This window comes from Cyprinus carpio, chromosome A3 (genome assembly GCF_018340385.1).
Source record: "Cyprinus carpio isolate SPL01 chromosome A3, ASM1834038v1, whole genome shotgun sequence".
Classification (NCBI taxonomy): domain Eukaryota; kingdom Metazoa; phylum Chordata; class Actinopteri; order Cypriniformes; family Cyprinidae; genus Cyprinus; species Cyprinus carpio.
The window spans coordinates 21,379,005-21,401,649 of NC_056574.1; the positions used below are offsets into that span (position 1 = coordinate 21,379,005).

Consider the following 22,645-nt stretch of genomic DNA (forward strand, 5'->3'; position numbering starts at 1 on the left):
AGATGTATCTGCAGATTAATAATATGAAGAATGAAGACACAGCTGTACATTATTGTGCAAGAGAGACACAGTGATGAATACAGCAACAACACTGCAAAAAATCTGAATGCAATAATCACAAAATAAGCTATTTCTCATTTGCCTGTATTCACTCAACTACAACCCACTGAAGCTCTACAACTTCACAAATTTTATCTCATAGATCACAAATAACTTCTTACATACCGGTGCCTCTCAATAAATTAGAATGTCATGGAAAAGTTCATTTATTTCAGTAATTCAACTCAAATTGTGTATTAAATAAATTCAGTGCACACAGACTGAAGTAGTTTAAGTCTTTGGTTCTTTTAATTGTGATGATTTTGGCTCACATTTAACAATAACCCACCAATCTCAACAAATTAGAATATGGTGACATGGCAATCAGCTAATCAACTCAAAACACCTGCAAAGGTTTCTCTCATTTTGGTTCACTTGGCTACACAATCATGAGGAAGACTGCTGATCTGACAGTTGTCCAGAAGACAATCATTGACACCCTTCACAAGGAGGGTAAGCCACAAACATTCATTGACAAATAAGCTGGCTGTTCACAGAGTGCTGTAAAAAATGCACGACCAACCGAGAGAACCATAGCCTTATGAGGATTGTCAAACAAAATCGAGTCAAGAATTTGAGTCAACTTCACAAGGAATGGACTGAGGCTGGGGTCAAGGAATAAAGAGCCACCACACACAGACGTGTCAAGGAATTTGGCTAAAGTTGTCATATTCCTCTTGTTAAGTCACTCCTGAGGCGTCTTACCTGGGCTAAGGAGAAGAAGAACTGGACTGTTACCCAGTGGTCCAAAGTCCTCTTTTCAGATGAGAGCAAGTTTTGTATTTCATTTGGAAACCAAGGTCCTAGAGTCTGGAGGAAGGGTGAAGAAGCTCATAGCCCAAGTTGCTTTAAGTCCATTGTTAAGTTCCCACAGTCTGTGATGATTTGGGGTGCAATGTCATCTGCTGGTGTTGGTCCATTGTGTTGTTTGAAAACCAAAGTCACTGCACTCGTTTACCAAGAAATTTTGGAGCACTTTATGCTTCTTTCTGCTGACCAGCTTTTTAAAGATTTCATTTTCCAGCCGGATTTGGCACCTGTCCACACTGCCAAAAGCACCAAAAGTTGGTTAAATGACCATGGTGTTGGTGTGCTTGACTGGCCAGCAAACTCACCAGACCTGAACCCCGTAGAGAATCTATGGGGCATTGTCAAGAGGAAAATGAGAAACAAGAGACCATAAATGCAGATGAGCTGAAGGCCACTGTCAAAGAAACCTGTTCTTCCATACCACCTCAGCAGTGCCACAAACTGATCACCTCCATGCCACGCTGAATTGAGGCAGTAATTAAAGCAAAAGGAGCCCCTACCAAGTATTGAGTACATCTACAGTAAATGAACATACATACAGAAGGCCAACAATTCACTAAAAAGGTTTTTTTTTTTTTTTTTTTTAATTGGTCTTATGAAGTATCTTAAATGAACTTTTCCACAACATTCTAATTTATTGAGATGCACCTGTATTACATTAAAATAATTGAAATGATAAACCAATAAAAGGAACATTTATATCCATTTATGACCCATTACATTTACATTTAGATTTAGTCATTTTGCAGACGCTTTTATCCAAAGCGACATACAATTGGGGGACCCATTTATACATAAGAACAAGAGACAATAAACATTAAATCACTGAAATGGACCAAATTGTTTAATTATAATCTGTCTGGTAATGACATTATGATTGTATGTGTTTGCAACATTTTCAAAATAGAGACCAAAACCGTTTTTTTTTTTTTATTGTTGTGTTCAATGTTTTATTTCTTTCTGACCAGTAAAAAAATAAATAAAAAATAAATCAGGCTGTCAAACAAATTTTTAGCTCAGTACTTTCAGTGAATGATGAGCATTTTACACTTGAAATTTTTACTCTATGTTTTAATGAGAGCCGTTTGTATTGTTTATCTCCCAGTAGAGCAAAGAGAAATCAACACAAACCATGTTCCCCACATCTTTACTGCTGCTTTTGGCAGCAATGACCTGTGAATGTCTTTATCAGCAAGTAACATAAAACAGATACCAGGACAACAACTATATAATTTCTCTGATGTGTGTTTTGTTATTTTCTCTCTGACAGTTGTGGAGTGTAATATTGTCCTGACACAGCCAAACTGAAGAAGTGGAAGCATAAAAAAAAAAAAAAAAACTCACTGGCAAACGAGTTCAGCATCTCCAAAAGTGACTCCAGCAACACAATTACTCTCAAAGGACAACATCTACAGACTGAAGACACAGCTGTGTATTACTGTGCCAGACGACCACTGTACATGAACTACTATAAACATCCATTACATGTGTCTACAAAAATACAAATAAATCTAATTCATAATTATATCACTCATGTATCGATTCTTCAAATATGACACTTAACCAAGTATAACCAAAAAAGATTTACCTCATATCATACCAAACCTGTATGACCTTCTTTCTTCTGAGGAACACATAAAAAGATACAATTAAGAATATTTTAACTTGTTTTTATTATATGGAGAGAGCAAAAAAGTCATACAGGATTGGAATGACATTAGGATGAATAAATGGTAAATGATTTTTGTGTGAACTATCACTTTAATGATGCCTAATTGTCTTTTATGAGTAGATGTTGTCCAGTTCTAAGCCATTTAAGCCATAAATACAAGCCATGCATATATGAAGAATGTAAAAGACTTGTGTAATGTTATCCCATTATTGCCTGCATATGGTTTTTATCTAACTCATGTCTTTGTGAATTTCTGTGTGTTGTTCTCTTTTACAGATGTTTCTGGCATCTCACTGACCTCGTCTCCTGCGCAGAATAAAGCTCCTGGTCAGTCGGTGAGATTGTCCTGTCAGATCTCTGGATATTCCCTTACAGACTATGGCACAGTTTGGATCTGGCAGCCTCCTGGAAAAGCCATGGAGTGGATCGGGATCAGTAGACTCTGGGAATTCCTTCAAGAGTCGTTTCACTATTTCCAGAGACACGGGCCTAAATGAGCTGTACTTAGACATCAGCAGCTTCCAGACTGAGGACACAGCTGTGTATTACTGTGCAAAGACAGACACAGTGGATCAGTTCAGTGTGAGAAACTGACAAAAACAGATCTGCAACTCATCAACACCATTATGAACACATAGTGAATGACCAGACACATTACCGCACACACTATTGAAGTAGGCGTAATGTTATGATATTTTTTCATTATTATTCCCAGAAACAGATGGAGGGCTGAAAAATGTTAAATAACTTGGGTGTGCATCACACGTGACCCATGATTTTTACTTCATGCATAGTAGTGTCCTCTTCAGCTGGGAAAAATTTAAAGGATGTACAGTTCTCTAATCTGAAGATATTGAACAAAGTCTGTAAAGGAGTAAGAATTTCACTTCACCGTCTCCCTATGATGTTAAAAAGCTTCTTGTCATTTTATGACCACAAAACAGAACTTTGACATTTGTGATTTTTAGTCTGTCTTCTAAAAATTGCCATATGCACCTTCAGTGCGATTTAGAGAAATGTCCAAAGTGGTCAGCGGGGATGAAACACACTGTATCAACAATATCTGATCCTGTTAAGTGAGACGCTGTCAAGACTTATTGGAGATTAACTGATGGAGGTCATAACTGCATGTGACAGCATAATTAGTAACTGAAAATAAGTTGATTATTGAGTATGTGAATGAATAAGTTACTACCAGTGAGTGAAAACTAAAACATTACATTTGGAACTAAAGTACTTCTTGTCTTTACAAACTAACTGTGGAAAAAGAAACTATTTATCTGTATTATGGATCATAATTTCTATAGTGAAGAAATACAACATGAAAAAGAAATACACAAGTTACTAGTTTTTTTACGGTAATGTAAAAAACTATATTATTTGCTCATAAGATTTTTTTTTTTTTTTTTTTACAATAAATACAACTATTAAATTAATATATAATCGGCATCAAATTATAAAAATGTATCACAATGTTACTATTTTATATTATAATTTTTAGAGTATTTAAATAGACTATTTTAGCAGCAGCGTGCCACAAGAGGGAATCACTTAAGTATCAGACATGTCCTTTCTGAAGATTTAACACAATTATCAGACAATTACTTCAATGACATATAAATTCTGATAAATAATCAAAAATCAGTGTACCGAGATCTGAGTCCACAAAGAGCAATTCCAGACATGCACTTCAGTGCCACGTCTTTACCTTTAGCAGAATCAGCTGAGTAACTCCTCCTCCTCACATGATGAGCCACATTACTCTGAAGATTATATTATACAAGGCCAGAGAAAGTAGCCTATGCAAATGTGCTAATTGAACTCTATATAACACACAAATTCAGCTAATCTGTTCACTCTCCAGTCAAATAATATCACATATGCAGCACTTACATCTAGCAAACATGTTGACAATGGAGTCACTGAGCATTTGGCTTTTAATTTTTATGGTGATTCTATCACAGCAAGGTCATTTTGACATCTGTGTATTTGTTGAGTTTACAGCACTGTAATTGAAAAAGCTCTTCATTGATGTATTTTTTTTTTTTGTCTTTTATTCTATCAGTGGTGATGAAATCTGATTATAGATCAGTCACCTGCTGTGATAAAGAGACCCGGAGAAACAGTGAAGATGTAAAACATCAGGTTTTACAATGACAGACTACTGGATGCACTGGATCCATCAGAAACCAGGGAAAGCTCTGGAGTGAATTGGGGGAGTTAACTCTGGCAGGAGTTCCAGCTCTGATTATCTTATGCAAAAATCAATTCACTATGAGTGAGGATGTGTCTCAGAGTACACAGTATCTTAAAGCCAAGAGTCTGAGAGAAGAGGACACTGCTGTTTATTACTGTGCTCGACAGACACATTGACTCCATCTGATGAAGCAGCTCTACAAGAACTGAGAACAACTACAGTGAGAAAAGACCAGTTATTAGGCTATGAATAATATAATTGCTCTTATCATGATTATGAAGTCTTAGTAGTTGTTGTGGTTATAGGATCATAATTATAATTCTCAATTTTTTCTGATACCTTCTCATTTGTATCTGAAATCAACTCAACATATTCATGACCATTCAAAGCAATGAGTTCACTGTAGATTATCATTATAATTTTTATTTTTAATTTACTAAGCTTTTGCTACCGTTACATATAGGGCCCTATCATACACCTGGCCCAAGGCGGGGCACAAGTGTTTTTGCTAGTTTCAGCCCGACGCAGTTCTCATTTTCCCGTCCTGCACTGCATTGTTTAAATAGCAAATGCATTTGTGCCCATGGGCATGCTGGTCTAAAAAAAGAGGTGTGTTCAGGCGCATTGTTGGCACATTGCTGTTTTGAGGAACTGAAAATAGACTGTGCCATATACCAACTCAAACCTGGTCCAAAGTCTTCACAATATTTTTTCTTTGTTATTTAAAGAGCGCGTTAGTAGGCAGGTGCACAACGCGTGTACACTTTGTTTATTACACACACAGGGACGTGCAGCAGCACACAAACATTTTTAAAAAATGAAAAATTACATTCCGCCATGTAAATAGCAAACCCGCCATTGTGCAAGCACAACTTGCTTTTAAAGGGGATGGGAGATGAGACTCTGATTGGTTTATTGCACGTTACGCCCAAAAAACACCTATTACTCATTAAGAGAACAACCTTTTTACACCATGCACCCGGGCAAGCCGACCATTTTCCCTTCGTTAAATTAGCAAAAGTGGAATCGGACATGCCCTGAGTGCACTGTTTGGACCAGGGGTGCCCAAACTTGGTCCTGGAGGGCAGGTGTCCTGCAGAGTTTAGATCCATCCCCAATTAGTCACACCTGAACCAGCTAATCAAGCTCTTACTAGCCATACTAGAAACCTCCAGGCAGGTGTGTTGAGACAGGTTGGAGCTAAACTCTGCAGGAACAGCGGCCCTCCATGACCAAGTTTGGGCACCCCTGGTTTAGACCATGTGCTTAGATCGTTAAAATAAGGTATTTGTGTAATATAGGGTAAAATAAGTATTTGTGAGGAAGCAGTGAACCAATTTAAAATTTATATTTATTTTTCTTCATCCAACTTTTCATTTTTAATGTGATCTGACATTACCCCCCAAAATTAGTAAATTATACAAATTTGATCTGGCTGTACCTGAATAAATAATAATGATAATAATTTTAAAGTAAAACTGAGGTCTCCCTTCGGCCTCATGCTCTGTCAGTGCTCAGCAACAACACAATGATCTACTGCAACTCCACTACTGTCAGTCTAAACATGAAATAGTAACAGGTTTCACTACATCCTCCTCACAGACCTTTAGAAAGGACCTTAAACTGGCACCCATTCACCAGATGCCTGATTGTCATTAGACCTACTAGCTGATATCACACTAACACTCAGAAACAACAACCATAAACATCAACACCGTTAGCAATATACAGTACAGACAGATTTCTAACTTTCATCTTTGAGACACTGTGACTGTTGTTCATTCAACGAGAAAAAAATAAGAAAAAATAAACAAAACGTAGTATACTAAATTTTTCTCTCTCCGAGTTGCAGGTTCTTCCTACTGCAGCTATAAATAACATACCTGCACGTCTTTAAATATGCAAATGATTTTGTAGGAAGGATCAGTGTCACTCAGACTCTCAAAGCACTCTGTTATAAAGTGAATCCTCAGTCAGTGTCTAGCTGCAGTGTCTTGTTATTGTCTTCATTTGACAGTTTAAGGTTGATAATGGAAATGAAATGGTTTGGAGTTTTTCTGATGATTATTTCAAGTGAGAATAATTTTACTTCTCCATATTATTATTGTCATTTCTTTCTTTTAAATTGTCTAACATTATTCTTTTTTTGTGTTTTTCAGCTGTTAGTGGTCAGTCTTTGACCTCCTCAGATTCTGTGTTGAAAAATCCTGGAAAATCAGTGATTCTGTCCTGCACTGTGTCTGGAATCTCAATGAGCAGCTACTGGATGCACTGGATCCGTCAGAAACCAGGGAAAGGACTGGAGTGGATTGGGGGTATAGATACTGGCTCAAGTACATATTATGCTCAGTCTCTACAGGGCCAGTTCTCCATCACCAAAGACACCAGCAAAAACATGCTCTACTTAAATGTGAATAGCCTGAAGACTGAAGACACAGCTGTTTATTATTGTGCACGAGAGTCACAGTCACACAAAAGACTGCAGAACTGAGCAAAAACTGTTGAATGTTATCAGTGAAGCAATAGCAAGCTCCCCCACAATTCAGCAAATAACTTTTTTTAGAATGTTGTTTGAAACATTTAAATTCTCATAAACAGTTTCTCAAATAAAAAAGAGTAAAGGTCTGGATTAATTAAGGTACATCATAATGATCATAGATTCAAAGCCTTGAAGGTTGATCAATGAGCAAAATACATAACCTGTACAGTTGACATGCATAAGCATCTGCTAAATAAATCTAAAAAATAATTTGCTATTGTTTGACTCAAACTCAATATTTTGAACAACTCTAACACTACACACTAATCTCCAATTAAAACCTCAACATTCATCCTGTGAAAACCATTTTGAAATCAGACATTGCGTTGCATGGAAAAATCTAAATCTTTTATTGGGGACTATCATTACAAAATATATTGCAGTCTTTTCGAATCAAAACTTTTTATAATCTTGACAAAATACATATTGTTGCAAAGGTCTGAGCCTAAGATAACATATTTGGTGGTATTTTGTGATAGAAGAAATATTGATAGAGAAATGTATACATTTGTGTGACAGAAAAATGCATAAAAATAAAGTGTTATAAATGACTTGTTATAAATGACTTGTATACATATATACAAATAATTTGTAACAGGTAAAAAAGTTCTACAAATGATATGTAACACATTTACAAGTGATGGATAGTTTTCACTTTAGATTAGGGGATGCAGAAAGCTTTGTAAATGATTTATTCATGCGTTTACACATAATCTATAACAGGTGTTGAACACTTTGTAGTGCGTACTGCAGGGTAAGTGCTGACTGGTGAGGGAATAGACAGCTGTCTTCTCTGACACACATGGAGTCTTTAACTCTGTGCACCTGATGTGAGCTTCAGTGGAAGGTAAAACCGGTTCACTTCATCATTAGATCCCACACACTCCGCACAGAACACAAGTCTGTGCTGCTGATCATCATTAACTAATAATTTATAAATGACTTATAACTGAACGTTATTATAAAGGGTTACCGTTTGTGGTTATACTTTTTTTTTTAATGTAAAATCAGCTGAAGGATGGGCTATGCAAATTGCAATGTGCATTCTGCCAGTAACACAAGAGGCTGCTATGCAGTACATAAACTTAATGTGCTTTGGAGAAACCATACACTGTTCATGCCACACATTAATAAAAACAGTTAAGACTGTAATCAGAAAAAATATTTCCCATGTCTCATTCTTCAACATTAAAGCATGCAGAAATACTCAACCATCTCAGCTCTATGATCACGGTTCGAACCCAAAACATGTTTTAAACACAAAACATTCCAATTATGAGTAAAGGAACCTCTATGTAGACCTTTGTGTCTGAGACAGAGTGTATATACTATATATTTTGAACAATTTGTATGTTTTGTGTGATTTGAGAAAACTGAATTTGGATTAAATAACAACATTTGTAATTAATTAGTTATCAACTATTATGAGCTAGTTAACAAGAAGTAACAGACAATAAATTTAAAGGCAGACATGGTTCCAGAGGTTAATAAGGGCACAGAAATGTAAATGTACCTTTAGTGGGAACCCTATGCAAATTTGCTTTTCATTAGTCTCTTTAAAAAGCCTCCACTTTATTCATCTACAGACACAAAACTTGTTTGTGACTTTGCTGCATCAGCTTCCTCTTTTTATAACATGGCAATGGATATTGTGTCTAAACTGGGTTTTATCTTCATGTTTGCTCTAACAGAATGTAAGAAGGGGTCTTGATAAACTGTTAGACTATAAAAGTTTACTTATTCATGTACACTACATGTTAATGTTGAACTGTGTTTTTTTCAGTCTGTTGGTGTCAGACACTGACTGAGTCTGAGTCAGTGGTCATTAAACCTGGAGGATCTCACAGACTTACCTGTACAGTCTCTGGATTTAGTAGTGACTATGCCATGTCCTGGATCAGACAGACTGCAGGAGGAGGTCTGGAGTGGCTGGCTTACATCTCAGATGGCAGTGTTTCTAAATACTACTCTCAGTCTGTTCAGGGACGCTTCGCCATCTCCAGAGACAACAGCAAGAAACAGATGTATCTGCAGATGAATAATATGAAGAATGAAGACACTGCTGTATATTATTGTGCAAGAAAACCACAATGACAAATACAACTACAGTACTGTACAAAATCTCAATGCAGTAATCAGAAATCATTTTTAATTTGCCTGTATTACTGAACTACAAGCTACTGAAGCTCTACAACTTCACAATTTTTTACATTATTTTACTGATCACAAATATCCTCTTAATTATTACATTACAATAATTGTAATGAACAATCAATAAACCGATAAATGGAACATTTACTGTATACCCATTCATGACCAAATGCCGTCTTTATAGTGAATATTGTAAAAGGGTTTAAAAAAATGCAAGAACAGGAGCATGTTTACATAAGAACAACAGACACTAAACATTATAGGCTAACGCTGAAATGCATCAAATTGTTTCCTGTTTGGTAATGATTATGATTGTATGTGTTTGGAAGATTTTCAAAATAGAGACTAAACCGGTTTATATTTTTGTGTTCAATGTTTTATTTTTTTTTAGCTCAGTACAATGAATGACTGACGAGCGTTTTACAGCTACTTGATCTTTTTACTCTATGAAAAACTGATCAGTGTTTCTGCCTCTCAGGGTGTTTTAAACGGAGACGTTGGTAACATTTATATCCCAGTAGTCTCGCGTAGCCATACCTTAGACTGAAGGTGCATCCCAAATTGCGTACTTTTGCACTATTCTTTGACTTTTAGTATAAACAGTGCAAGTAGTGTGTTCACACTGCACTTAAAATACCTGGATGATTCACTTAACTAAAAAAAAAAAAAAAAAAAAAAAGTGTGGGAATGTTGGACACTACATGCAGGGGCGTCGGACTGGGGGGGTAAAGGGTACCGAGGGTACCCAGGGCCCGAGGCGGGGCGGGGGCCCTTAGAAGTCAGTTTTCTGTACAAACAAATACATGCACTAACATTTGTATAGCATTTATGTACAAATAAAAAAGTTCCTGTGCAAAACTAAACTTGTAGTTAGGCACTGGTTTGGTATAAAAAAAGTCATTTTCATGCTGTGCAGGGCCCCACCACCCCTCTCGAATCAATGTAAATGGTACGACCCGCAGGTCAGGTGCTTCTGCTGCGGACCTGCGGTGAAATTGAATCAGTTAATGAGACAGGAGCTGGAGTTAGCCGTGATATGAACTAGGAAGACAGGGGAAGAGTCATGTCTTTCCTTAAGAAAGGAAAATCGGGGCTCAAAAACGAAAAGAAAAGAATATTAAAGAGAGAAAGGCAAATGAGGGCAAGCAGTTGCTCACTCAGATTTTTGAAAAGAAAGGTGAGCTCCAAATGCATCATCGAGCATTGACATTGTTTTAACATAAATATCTACTCCAGGTAGAATAGCATACATTTATGTTCGTACTCTATTTGAATAATATATCAATAATTTATAGTATCACATCCTTCATAGCGAGCAAACAATATTTCCTGGTAAATAACAGGGAGTGAGAAGCAGACGGAGGCGGAGCTGGGAGCTCAACACACTGCCACTCCAGGCAGCTGCGCAGCTGGTCTCCTCTTCTGCTGCAGTTCTCCCCAGAGTCAGGAGTTTACATGAAAACACTGTATATTTCCCCTCCATTATCAAAATCTAACACCCGTGAAAACACAGATCGTTAGCGCCTATTTTACCGCATTGTTATGCAAATTAGTTCGCGCACGCTCTTACATTAAGTACAGGATTGTTCTCAGTTTAATGCACATCTTAATGATTGAAAATGACTTATTTTAAAACGTAATTCAAAAACTGAATGTCTAGTTTGGCGGTTAGTGTACCCTGTGATTCTATAGTCTGCATTTATTTTAAACAGACAAATAATCAGCAATTAACTTGTACTTAGCCTACACTTTAAAAAAGGTATTGTGACAATAAAGGATATTTCAGCAACCATTTGAAGCCATATATTTCATTTTCAGACCCTGCAGTAGCAGGCCCCTCATCATGGCCAGGTGAAAGCAGTGACAGTGAGACAAGGTGAGCTTAAATGTTAAGAGGAAATAAGGCAAAATAGGTACATTGTTATTGTACACATTTAAACTTTAAAGGTATACACCACCCAAAAATGAAAATTCTGTCATCATTTACTCTCCCTCAAGTTGTTCCAAACCTGTATGATTTTCCTTTCTTCTGCTAAACACAAAAAAATTTATTTTAAAGAAGGTTGGTAATTAAACAGTTGCTGGTCCCCATTGACTTCCATAGTATTTTTTTTTTCCTACTATGGAAGTCAATGGGGTCCATCAGTCGTTTGGTTACCGACTTTCTTCAAAATATCTTCTTTTGTGTTCAGCAGAAGAAAGAAAGTCATACAGGTTTGGAACAACTTGAGGGAGAGTAAATGATGACAGAATTTTCATTTTTGGATGAAATTACAGTTTAAAGTTTAAATGTGTACAATAACAATGTACCCATTTTGCTTATTTCCTCTTGTAGCAGAGGCTGAAATAGAAGATGAGGTTGATATTCATATAACTGATGAGAAGGAAAGTGAAGAAGGTAGTTAGGAGCAGGAGGACAGAGCTGAAGAGGAAAGAGAAGAAAATGAGAGACTTAGGCCATTGGTACACTGTAAAACCTGACAAGTCACAGTAACTCAAACCATTTGAGTAAACAGATTGCCTTTACTTAAACCATGTAAGTTTTAAAACTTTGCAATTATGTAATCAAGTGATTAATTAAGTGCTGATTGAGCTTTAGTGATGAACAGCTGCTGTTAACAAACAGCATCACCAGCTCCACTTATTAGTAACCAGACTGACTTTATTTCTGTCAGACGTCTACAGAAGATCTGATTGAGAATTAACTAAGGTTTAGATGTTGATTTATTGTTTCATTTGAAGTAACCATGTCAGAGATCAGTGTTTGCTTTAGTTGGGCTCTTGACCCTTGATTTCTGTCTTAGATTATTAATTTTTTTTGGATGTTGTAACCATGTGTTTTTGAAACATGTTTGTTATAACTCAAAAAATCCAAAGAAAATATGATCAGGTATTGGTTGTTATACAGCATATTGGTGATGATAATCATCAAATATGAAGCTGTTCAGAGTTCAAAATCTTACTAAATAGGTGTTCTATAGTTAGCTCAGTTGATTACAATGAAAGCCATTCAAAAAGTCAGTGGTTCTTTCATAATCAGTTAATATAAAGGACTTTCCAAACAGTTTGGTCTCCTATTGTGTCAATTAGTCACACACAGACATCAATAATCAGAATATGAACCTCAACAATGGTAAACCTTCCAAAAAAAAAAAAAAACATGCTGCAATGCATACTGGGTACTATTGTAGTACAAAACTCATCCATGGCTCCCAGCATGCTCTGCTGCATTGTTTTTTTTTTATGGTCACCATTGTTGAGGTTCATATGCTGATTATTGAAGTCTGTGTGTGACTAAGTGACACCACAGAAAACCAAACTCTTTGGAAAATTCTTTATATTAACTGATTATCACAGAACCACTGGCTCTTAGAATCACTTTTACTGTAATCAATCCAACTAATTACACAACACCTATTTCATCAGAGATTAGACCTCAAACAGTTCAATAATCAATGATTATCATCACCAATACACAGTATAACAACCAACATCTAGGTACAGGTTAGATACAAAAAAAAAAAATGCTAACCTGAATGCACTGTAAGTTGTTTTGGATAAAAGCAGCTTATAAATGAGTGCGAGTGTGTGTATAACACCTGATGATATTTTCTCTGGGCTTTTGAGTTACAACAAATGATTACAACAGCCAAAGAAAAAACTAAGACAGAAATCAAGGGTCAAGAGCCCAACTAAAGCAAACACTGATCTCTAACATGGTTACTTTAAATGAAACAATAAATCAACATCTAAACCTTAGTTAATTCTCAATCAGATCTTCTGTAGACGTCTGACAGAAATAAAGTCAGTCTGGTTTACTAATAAGTGGAGCTGGTGATGCTGTTTGTGGGGTTGTTTAATCAGATCTTGAGAGATTTAATGTATTTTATTTCAGTTTATTTTATCTAAGGCTGTGTCTGAAGTCAGTTGTAGTTCTTGTGTTTCTCTTTTCCTCAGCAATTCTGTTTGTTAACAGCAGCTGTTCATCACTAATTCACAATTATCACTCAATTAATCACTTAATTACTTAATTGCAAAGTATATCTTCTTTCAGTGAACTCAACTGAATTAAGTTCAGAGTACTCATAACTGTTAAGTTTTAAAACTTAAATGGTTTAAGGCAATCTGTTTCCTCAAACGGTTTGAGTAAACCCAACTTGTCATGTTTTTAAGGATATCTGTTTACTCAAACGGTTTGAGTTAAGTTACTTGTCGGGTTTTACAGTGTATCACTATGGTATTTGGTACGGGGGCCCAGCAAGATGGTTTGTACCCAGGGCCCAAAATTTGGTGCTACGCCCCTGACTACATGCACTCAACTTTCACGGCTTTAATTACGTAGCGAAGGAGTTGGGGCTATCAGATGATTATGAATGACAAAATAACCTCATATAATGGGACAAATAACCAATCGCAGCTTCAAAAACAAGCCCAATATTGTTTGATTATTATTTGTAATTAAATATTTATTACCAATAAATGAGCCTGTAACCACTAATTTATTTGAAAAGCAAAAACAGAAGTTATTTTACAAAAATCACCAAACTGCAACAAAGTGGGAGGCACTCACTATAGTGTATATATAGTACATATATATGATATATCCACTCATCTCTGATCACCTGTGAGCAGAACAGGGTTGGGGAGAAAAAGACAAGCGCTTTAAGGACAAGCTGGATCCTAGTAGTTTCATTAATGTCTACACCTAACACAACCCTAAACCTAACACTTACAATAATGCAAATAGTAATTGTTGTTCAATGTGACAAAAATTATACTATTATACTGTAATCCATTACATGTGTTTCCAAAAAAAAAAAACATCTATGATTATATTATCTTGGCACACAACTTTTTTTATTCACCTTAATTACTCTACCTGTATATATAAACCCTAACCCGCTGGTTCTTGTCAGTCCCTTGGCTTATCCTCAGTCAGCTACATCCAGACGCTCTGATTTGCCTCTGGCCTTCCAGTCACCAGCTGCGCTTTGGTGAGAGAATCCCCTCTCTCTGCCTCCAGCCACTGAGCCCAAGACATCACCTCAGCCCTCCGACTCATTGGCTCTGCCCTGGCTAAATACTCCCTCGTCTCCACCGAGGCCCATCATCCCAATGACAGATCTCCTCCCAGGCCTCCACCATGGATCCTTCCTTCTGTGACTCCACCATGTTTCCTTCTTTAGGTAAATTCTAGGTAAATTTTCTTCGTGTATGTGTGTGTGACATTGTTTTATGTGTATGCTTGTTTGCTGCAACCAAATTGCCTTTGGGAAATGAATAAAGATGAACTGAACTGAACTGAACATGACTGGGTTCTAGGTCTCTATCTGGCTCCTCCTGCTCCTGGCTCCTCTCGTCTTCACCACCCTGGTTTCTTCCTTCATTTCTCAGTTCCTGCTCTTCTCCTGCTCCATGTCCTCCTCCATATGTCCCCTCCCTCCCTCCCTCCCTCAGTTGGACTTTGTTCATTTATGGCACGAGGATGCGCCTTTCTGGGGGAGTGAAAAATGTCACATTCTGTTTTGGTTTAGTTTTCTCTGTGTTCTGTTCTTGTCATGCCTGCCTGAGTTCTCTAGTAAGTTTCTATGGTTTCTGATTAGCACACCTGTTTCTGTTTTCCTTGATTCCTTTCCCTGTATATTTATGCCCTGAGTTTTCCTTAGTTCATTCTCCAATCTTGTTATACATGGTTGCTGATTCCTAGCATTCTCCTATGTGCCACCTGTGTGGATTTATTAAAGACTTTGTATCTTTACCATTGTGCACTCATTACTACGGCCACAGCGTTACACTGAACTGTGGGCTATTTAACTCTCAGATGTTCTACTATAGAACAGTAAACTAGAACAATAGTACTTGTCTATACAAACTAACTGTGGAAAAAATAACTATTTTGGGGTATTATTGATCATAATTCCTTTAGTGGACAAATAAAAGAAATTAGAAAATGATTTTACATGATTAGTTACTAGTTCTTGTGGTAATGAAAAAAAGGCAAAAGTTCCTAGTTTTTATTAAAACAACAAATAGAACTATTATATTAATATTAAAAAACTGTATAAAATTAAATACACTGCTGATATACTAATACAGACTTATTTAGCAGCAGAGCACCACAAGAGGGAGTCTCATTCTTAACAAACATGACCAGTTTCTGAAGATTTAACACAATTACCACACAATGCACTGGATCCATCAGAAACCAGGGAAAGCTCTGGAGTGGATTGGGGGAATTAACTCTGGCAGGAGTTCTAGCTCTGATATCTTATTTATGCAGACTCCATTTAAAATCACTTCACTATAAATGAGGACGTGTCTCAGAGTACACAGTATTTTGAAGCCAAGAGTCTGAGAGAAGAGGACACTGCTGTTTATTACTGTGCTCGACAGACACAGTGACTCCATCTGATGAAGCAGCTCTACAAGTACTGAGAACAACTACAGTGAAAAAAGACCAGTTATTAGGGTATGAATAATATAATTGCTCTTATCATGATTATGAAGTATAAGTAGTTGTTCTGTGACTGTTATATCATAATTATAATTGTCTATTTTTTCTGATACCTTCTAATTTGTATCTAAAATCAGCTCAACATATTCATGACCACTCAAAGCAATGAGTTTACTGTAGATTGTCATTATAATTTTGTTATTTACTTTACTAACTGTCATGATCCCGGTTTGTATTCCCCATGTTTTGTGTTTCATGACTTTTATATTGAAGCGTTTCTATTTCCTTTTGTTTTTCTGTTTCTGTTTGCTCCTTGGTTCCCTGCGCCCCTGTATTTATACCCCTGTGTTTCCCTTGTGTTCTTTGTTTCCTGTTTATTTGGATCTGCCCAACCTCACTTTCACTGCCCCAGCATTACACTAACCCTCTGCTACCGTTACACTTAATTTACAGTAAAAATTAATTTTTTTTTTTTTTTACATTTTTACAGTAAAATTTATATAAATCTTTCATCCAAATTTTAATTTTTAATGTGATCTAACATCACCCCCAAAAGTGCGTGACTTACACAAATTTGATCTTGCTTTACATGAATACAAATTTTATTTGTAAGTAAAACTGAGGTCTCCCTGCCCTACTAAAAACTCTCTCATACAGAGCCTCATGCTCTGTCAGTGCTCAGCAACAACACAATGATCTACCTCAACTCCACTACTGTCAGTCTAAACATGAAATAGTAACACGTTTCACTCCATCCTCCTCACAGACCTTTAGAAAGGACCTCAAACTGGCACCCATTCACCAGATGCCTGATTGTCAATAGACCTACTATCTGATATCACACTAACACTCAGAAACAACAACCATAAACATCAACACAAACCATTAGCAATATACAGTACAGACAGATTTCTTTTTTTTATCTTTGAGACACTGTGGCTGTTGTTCAATAAGCTAGAAAAAAAATTAAATTAAAAAAAAAAAAAACAATACAGCACAGATTTTCTCTCTCTTTCTAAATTTCAGGTTAATTCTAATGCAAATATAAAATACATACTGTACATGCATGCCTTTAAATAAGCAAATGATTTTGTAGGAAGGATCAGTGTCACTCAGACTCTCAAAGCACTCTGTTATAAAGTGAATCCTCAGTCAGTGTCTAGCTGCAGTGTCTTGTTATTGTCTTCATTTGACAGTTTTAGGTTGATAATGGAAATGAAATGGTTTGGAATTTTTCTGATGATTATTTCAAGTGAGAATAATTTCAGTTCTCCATATTATTATTGTCATTTCTTTCTTTTAAATTGTCTAACATTATTATTTTTTTTGTGTGTTTTTCAGCTGTTAGTGGTCAGTCTTTGACCTCCTCAGATTCTGTGGTGAAAAAACCTGAAGAATCATCGACTCTGTCCTGCACTCTGTCTGGTTTCTCAATGAGCAGCTACTGGATGCACTGGATCCATCAGAAACCAGGGAAAGGACTGGAGTGGATTGGGGGTATAGCTGGCTCAACTGTATATTATGCTCAGTCTCTACAGGGCCAGTTCTCCATCACCACAGACACCAGCAAAGACATGCTGTATTTAGAGGTGAAAAGCCTGAAGACTGAAGACACAGCTGTTAATTACTGTGCATGAGAGTCACAGTCACACAAAAGGACTGAACAAAAACTATTCATGCATCAGATCACTGAAGCAATTGCAAACTTTCCCACAATTCAACAAATTACTTTTACATTCATACAAATGTATAAAACTCTGGGCTAATTAAGGTACATCATAAATATCATAGATTTAAAGCCTGGAGGGTTGATCAATGAGCAATACACAAAACCTGTACAGTTTGCCATATGTAAGCATCTGTTAAATAAATCTGAAAATAATTTGCTAATTTTTTTGACTCAAACTCAATATTTTGATCATAACAGCTCTGCTTTAAAGTGCATGATAATTTTCTACAGTAAAAGAAACACTAATCTCCCTTTAAAGAGGGCAATAAAGTGATTAATGTTGATTATAATGAGCAGGATGAGTCCATGTTTGGGGTTTGAGTTTTTATGTAAAATCAGTTGTAGGATGGGCTATGCAAATTGAAATGTACCTTCTGCCTCATAAACTTTTCATATTTAATTCCCTTTTAGCGCTTTTTAGTTTCTTTGAAATTAAAAAAAAAAAACTGCTGCAAAAATGTTTCTCAGAATTACCTGTTTTATAATAATCATATTAGTGTCTATGAACAGTAAGAATTTTTTATGTCAATATATTTTATTAATTTTCATCTATTTTCTATAGTGTCATATACTATAACTGCCCCTTTAATTTTTGCTAAAACTGAAGTACAAAGGTCAGACACTGGGAACAGTCATAAATTGACCTGTACCTTCTCTGGGAATGTTGGAAATGCAGATATTAATGCTTTAAATAGTTTAAGCTAAACATATATTCTTTTTTTTTTTTTTTTTTTTTTTTTTGATCAGACTTCATATAAGACAACAGACAATATAGATAGATAGATAGATAGATAGATAGATAGATAGATAGATAGATAGATCGATAGATAGATAGATAGTATAGATAGATAGATACATACAGTGCCTATAAAAAGTATTCATACCCATTCATTTTTTTTTTCATGTTTTGTTATGTTGCAGCCTTATGTTAAATTGCTTTAGATAACTTTTTTCCACATCAATCTACACTCCATACACCAATGACAAATCAAAAAACAGATTTGTGACAACTTTGCAAATTTATTAAAATTCAAAAACTGAAATAAGTAAACTGCATAAGTATTCATACCCTTCACTCTGTACTAAGTTGAAGCACCTTAACTGCCTCAAGTCTTTTTAGTATGATGCGACAAGCTTTGCACATCAGCATTTGGCAATTATCTGCCATTCTTGTCCTCACCTCTTCACCTCTCAAAAACCCTCTTAGCTTAGATGGAGGCTGGTAGACATTTCCAGGTTTCTCCAGAAATGTTTGACTGGGTTCAAGCCCAGGCTCTGGCTTGGCAATTCAAGGACAAGAGTTGACCATAAACCACTCTTGCATTATCTTAGCTGTGTGCTTAGGGTCACTGTCCTTCTGCCAAGTCTGAGCTTCTGAATGCTCTGGACTAGGTTTTCATTAAAGCTATCTCAATATTTTGCTGTGTTGAGCTTTCCTTCTACTCTGACGAGTCCCTCAGTCCCTGCTGCTGAAAAACAGTCCCTCAGCATGAAGCTGCTACCAGCACACTTTACTTTGGGCTGGTACTGTGCATGGCAATGAGCAGTGCCTGCTTTGTTCCATACATGATGCTTGGAATTGCGGTTCATCAGACCAGAGAATCTTGATCCTCACAATCTGAGTTTTTTTTAGGTGCTCTGTTTCAAATTCTAAGTGTGTTTTCATGTGTCTTCACTGAGGAGGGGATTGATTTTGGCCACACCGCAGATCGGTGGAGTGTTGCAGTGATGTTTGTCCTTCTGTAAGTTTCTCCCATTTGCATATATGATCATAGAGCTCAACTAGTGTGACCATCAGGTTCTTCACCAGTTTAACCAAGGCCCTTCTCCATTGATTGCTCAGTTTGGCCAGGAGGCCAGCTCTAGGAAGAGTCCTGGTTGTTCCAAACTTTTTCTATTATGGATTATGGAGGCTACGTTCTTCTGTGAACCTTCAATGCAGCAGAATTTTTTCTGAACTCTTCCCCAGATGTGTGCCTTGATCCTGTCTCTGAGATCTACAGGCAGTTCTTTTGACCTCAGGGCTTGGTTTTTGCTCAGATATGCATTTTCAGCTGTGTGTGCCTTTCCAAATCACACTCATTCAAATTCAATTCAAATTCAAACGCCACTCAATGTGTAGTAACATCTACAAGTGATATGAATGCTCATGAGCGAAATTTTAACTGTCCCAGAAAAGGATATGAATACTTATGCAATGGAATCATTTTTCAGTTTTTTATTTCTAATAAATTTGCAAAGTTGATACAAACTTGTTTTTCGCTTTGTCATTATGGTGTATGGAGTGTAGATTGATGTAAAAAAAAAAAAAAAAAGTTATTTAAAGCAGTTTAACATAAGGCTGCAACATAAAAATACTTTTTATAGGCACTATACATACATATAAATGTGAGCATATATTGTATAAATCTGTTCAAATATATTTATACATGCACAGTAGTATTTTATTACGCATACATTATGATATACAAGTAAATTGTCACTTTTTTTTTCAATATTTGAATTATATGGAATTTTTTATTTATTTACTTTTTACCCTGGATCAGCATGGTTTCACAACAAGAACCGCATCAACAACAACAACCTGATATTAAAGAAGTGCTGATCTGTATTTGCTGTATGTGTTCTACTACAACCCATTAAAGCTAACTTTACCAAAGTCCTTTACCCACTTTCTCATGAACAAAACACAATGTTACATCTGTTTGATGGAACTGAGGGGCTGCAGGCACATGCCTGCTATGAAAAAAAAAAAAAGATCACATTTATTCACTAAAGTACAATATTATTTCCATATCAATAGGTGGTACTATTGTCCATGAAATGGACTAAAACTCCAGTGACTCCACTGATTTAGCTAATTCAGAGTTTTAATGCAAATTAACTGATGTCTGTTACATATTTAAACAGCTACACTGTTGAAGAGAGGATTCATCACCAGATTAGCCTTGATATAACCATGCTCACTTTATATCTCTTGTTGTTGCTGTCTGCCGTGTCTTGTAAGTAAATTCCCTGAACAAAACAAACTGTTTTCTTAGTGTATATAAAAACATATTCATAATTCTATTCTAAATGTCGTGTTTATGCACAGGTATTGACTGTCAGGTTGTGCTCAGACGGTCTGAAGAGTCAGTAGTTGTGGCTCCAGGTGGTTCTTACAAACTGACCTGTGCCTGCAGTAGGTTTTCTGTTAGTGGCACTACCATGCACTGGATCTGTCAGGCACCTGGAAAAAGACTTGAATGGATTATTTATTATTATACAGATTCTGATAAAAGCTCAGCTTAGTCAGTGCAGGGCAGATTCACAGCATCTAAGGAGAGCTCTAATTTCTATCTGCACATGAAGACTGAAGACGCTGCAGTGTATTACTGTGCAAAAGAGACACTATGAAAACATGAATACAAGCGGCTGTTCAAATTCTGATCATGGGAAATGGGGTGGACATGTTTGAGTTACACCAGCACTAAAGTAACATAAGGCCATACATTAAAAATGACATAAGTAACATTACATTAAAAATATAATAATTATGAAACTTTATTCATTTTACATCTCTACAGATTCTGTTTTCTACAGTATGTTTCAGAATGAAGTATAATTTACCTTATTGTAATAATGGACTGTCCATTTTTTTTTCTAGTAGCATTTCTACTACATAACTTTATTAACTCTACATGGGTACTGTCGCAATGGAGAATATAAAAAAAAGTACTGATATTAATTAGAGAATAATTAAACTATTAAACATATCATCACCGCACTATGATGCAAAAAGTGTGGCTAAATCCAGTGACCCTCAAATACTTCCTGACAAGCTGCAAAAGCAGCCTACAAGGCAAACACATGTGGCATCACAACCAGATCTTATAGTTGACTCCTTTCAGCCCAAAATAACTAACAACACTGATACCAGTCACCCTCCACCTTGAAAGTGTATGTCGCTGCTATCACAGCACATCACGATGCTGTGTTCCTGAGGGGTACCAGAAGGTTGAATCCTTCTAGGACACCCCTGATACCCTCCTGGGATCTCTCTATTGTCCTGGCTGGACTTCAGAAGCGTCCATTTGAGCAACTTGATTCAGTTGAGCTAAAGTTCCTGTCTCTTAAGACAGCACTCCTGATCGCGCTCACTTACATCAAGAGAGTCAGGGACCTCCAAGCATTTTCGGTAAGTGAAGAGTACCTTGTGTTCGGGCCAGCCTACTTTCATGCTATCCTATAACCCCGGCCTGGATACATGCCCAAGGTTCACATCACTCCCTTCCGAGATCAGGTGGTGAACCTGCAAGCGCTGCCCCCGGAGGAGGCAGATCGAGCCTTGGTGTTGCTGTATCGCATTTACGTGGACCACACCCAAAGTTTCAGAAACTCTGAGCAGCTCCTTGTCTGCTTTGGAGGCCAGCAGAAAGGGAAGGCTGTTTCCAAGCAGAGGTTGGCCCACTGGAAAGTGGATGTCATCACCTTGGCATACCAATCCCAAGGTTAGCCGTGCCCCCTGGGGGTGAGAGCCCACTACACTCGGAGTGTTGCCTTTTCTTGGGCGCTGGCGCATGGCGCCTCTCTGGAAGACATCTGTCGAGCTGTGGGCTGTGCGACACCTAACACCATTTTACAACCTTTGTGTAGAGCCGGCTTCTTCCCATGTGTTGGGCAACAGGTAATTGGCGGAAAGAACTGGCTCGGTGTCATGCTTACTGCACCATTCCCCCTCGCACAGGAATGCAAGCACTTTTCTTCTCCCAGCAGAGTTCCCCAATTGGCGAACCCTGGTTGAGCATCTTCCAGCACCCTCGACAGTCAGACTTGGCGGAGCAGTCTGACACCAGGCCCAGTACTGGTGTTAGCATGCCCGGAGTCCCGGTCAGCCCCTGTACTGGGCTAGGGGTCCATATGGCTTGATTTCCTATGGGTAATCCCATGTGTGTATTCTTCCACAGTAAGGTTTCCCTCTCTGTAAACCTGTGTCTTCCCTTGACAGACCCGCT

At 37.1% G+C, this 22,645-nt stretch overlaps 2 gene segments (V, D, J or C); both read left to right on the forward strand.

The window, feature by feature from the left end:
• The first annotated feature begins 8,917 nt into the window (after positions 1-8,917).
• On the forward strand, positions 8,918-9,804 carry LOC109113462. The segment is given in 2 exon segments: positions 8,918-9,011; positions 9,101-9,804. Coding segments are annotated over 2 exon segments (369 nt in total).
• Positions 9,805-13,702: 3,898 nt separating this feature from the next.
• On the forward strand, positions 13,703-17,559 carry LOC109099059. The segment is given in 2 exon segments: positions 13,703-13,733; positions 17,264-17,559. Coding segments are annotated over 2 exon segments (327 nt in total).
• Positions 17,560-22,645: the final 5,086 nt, after the last annotated feature.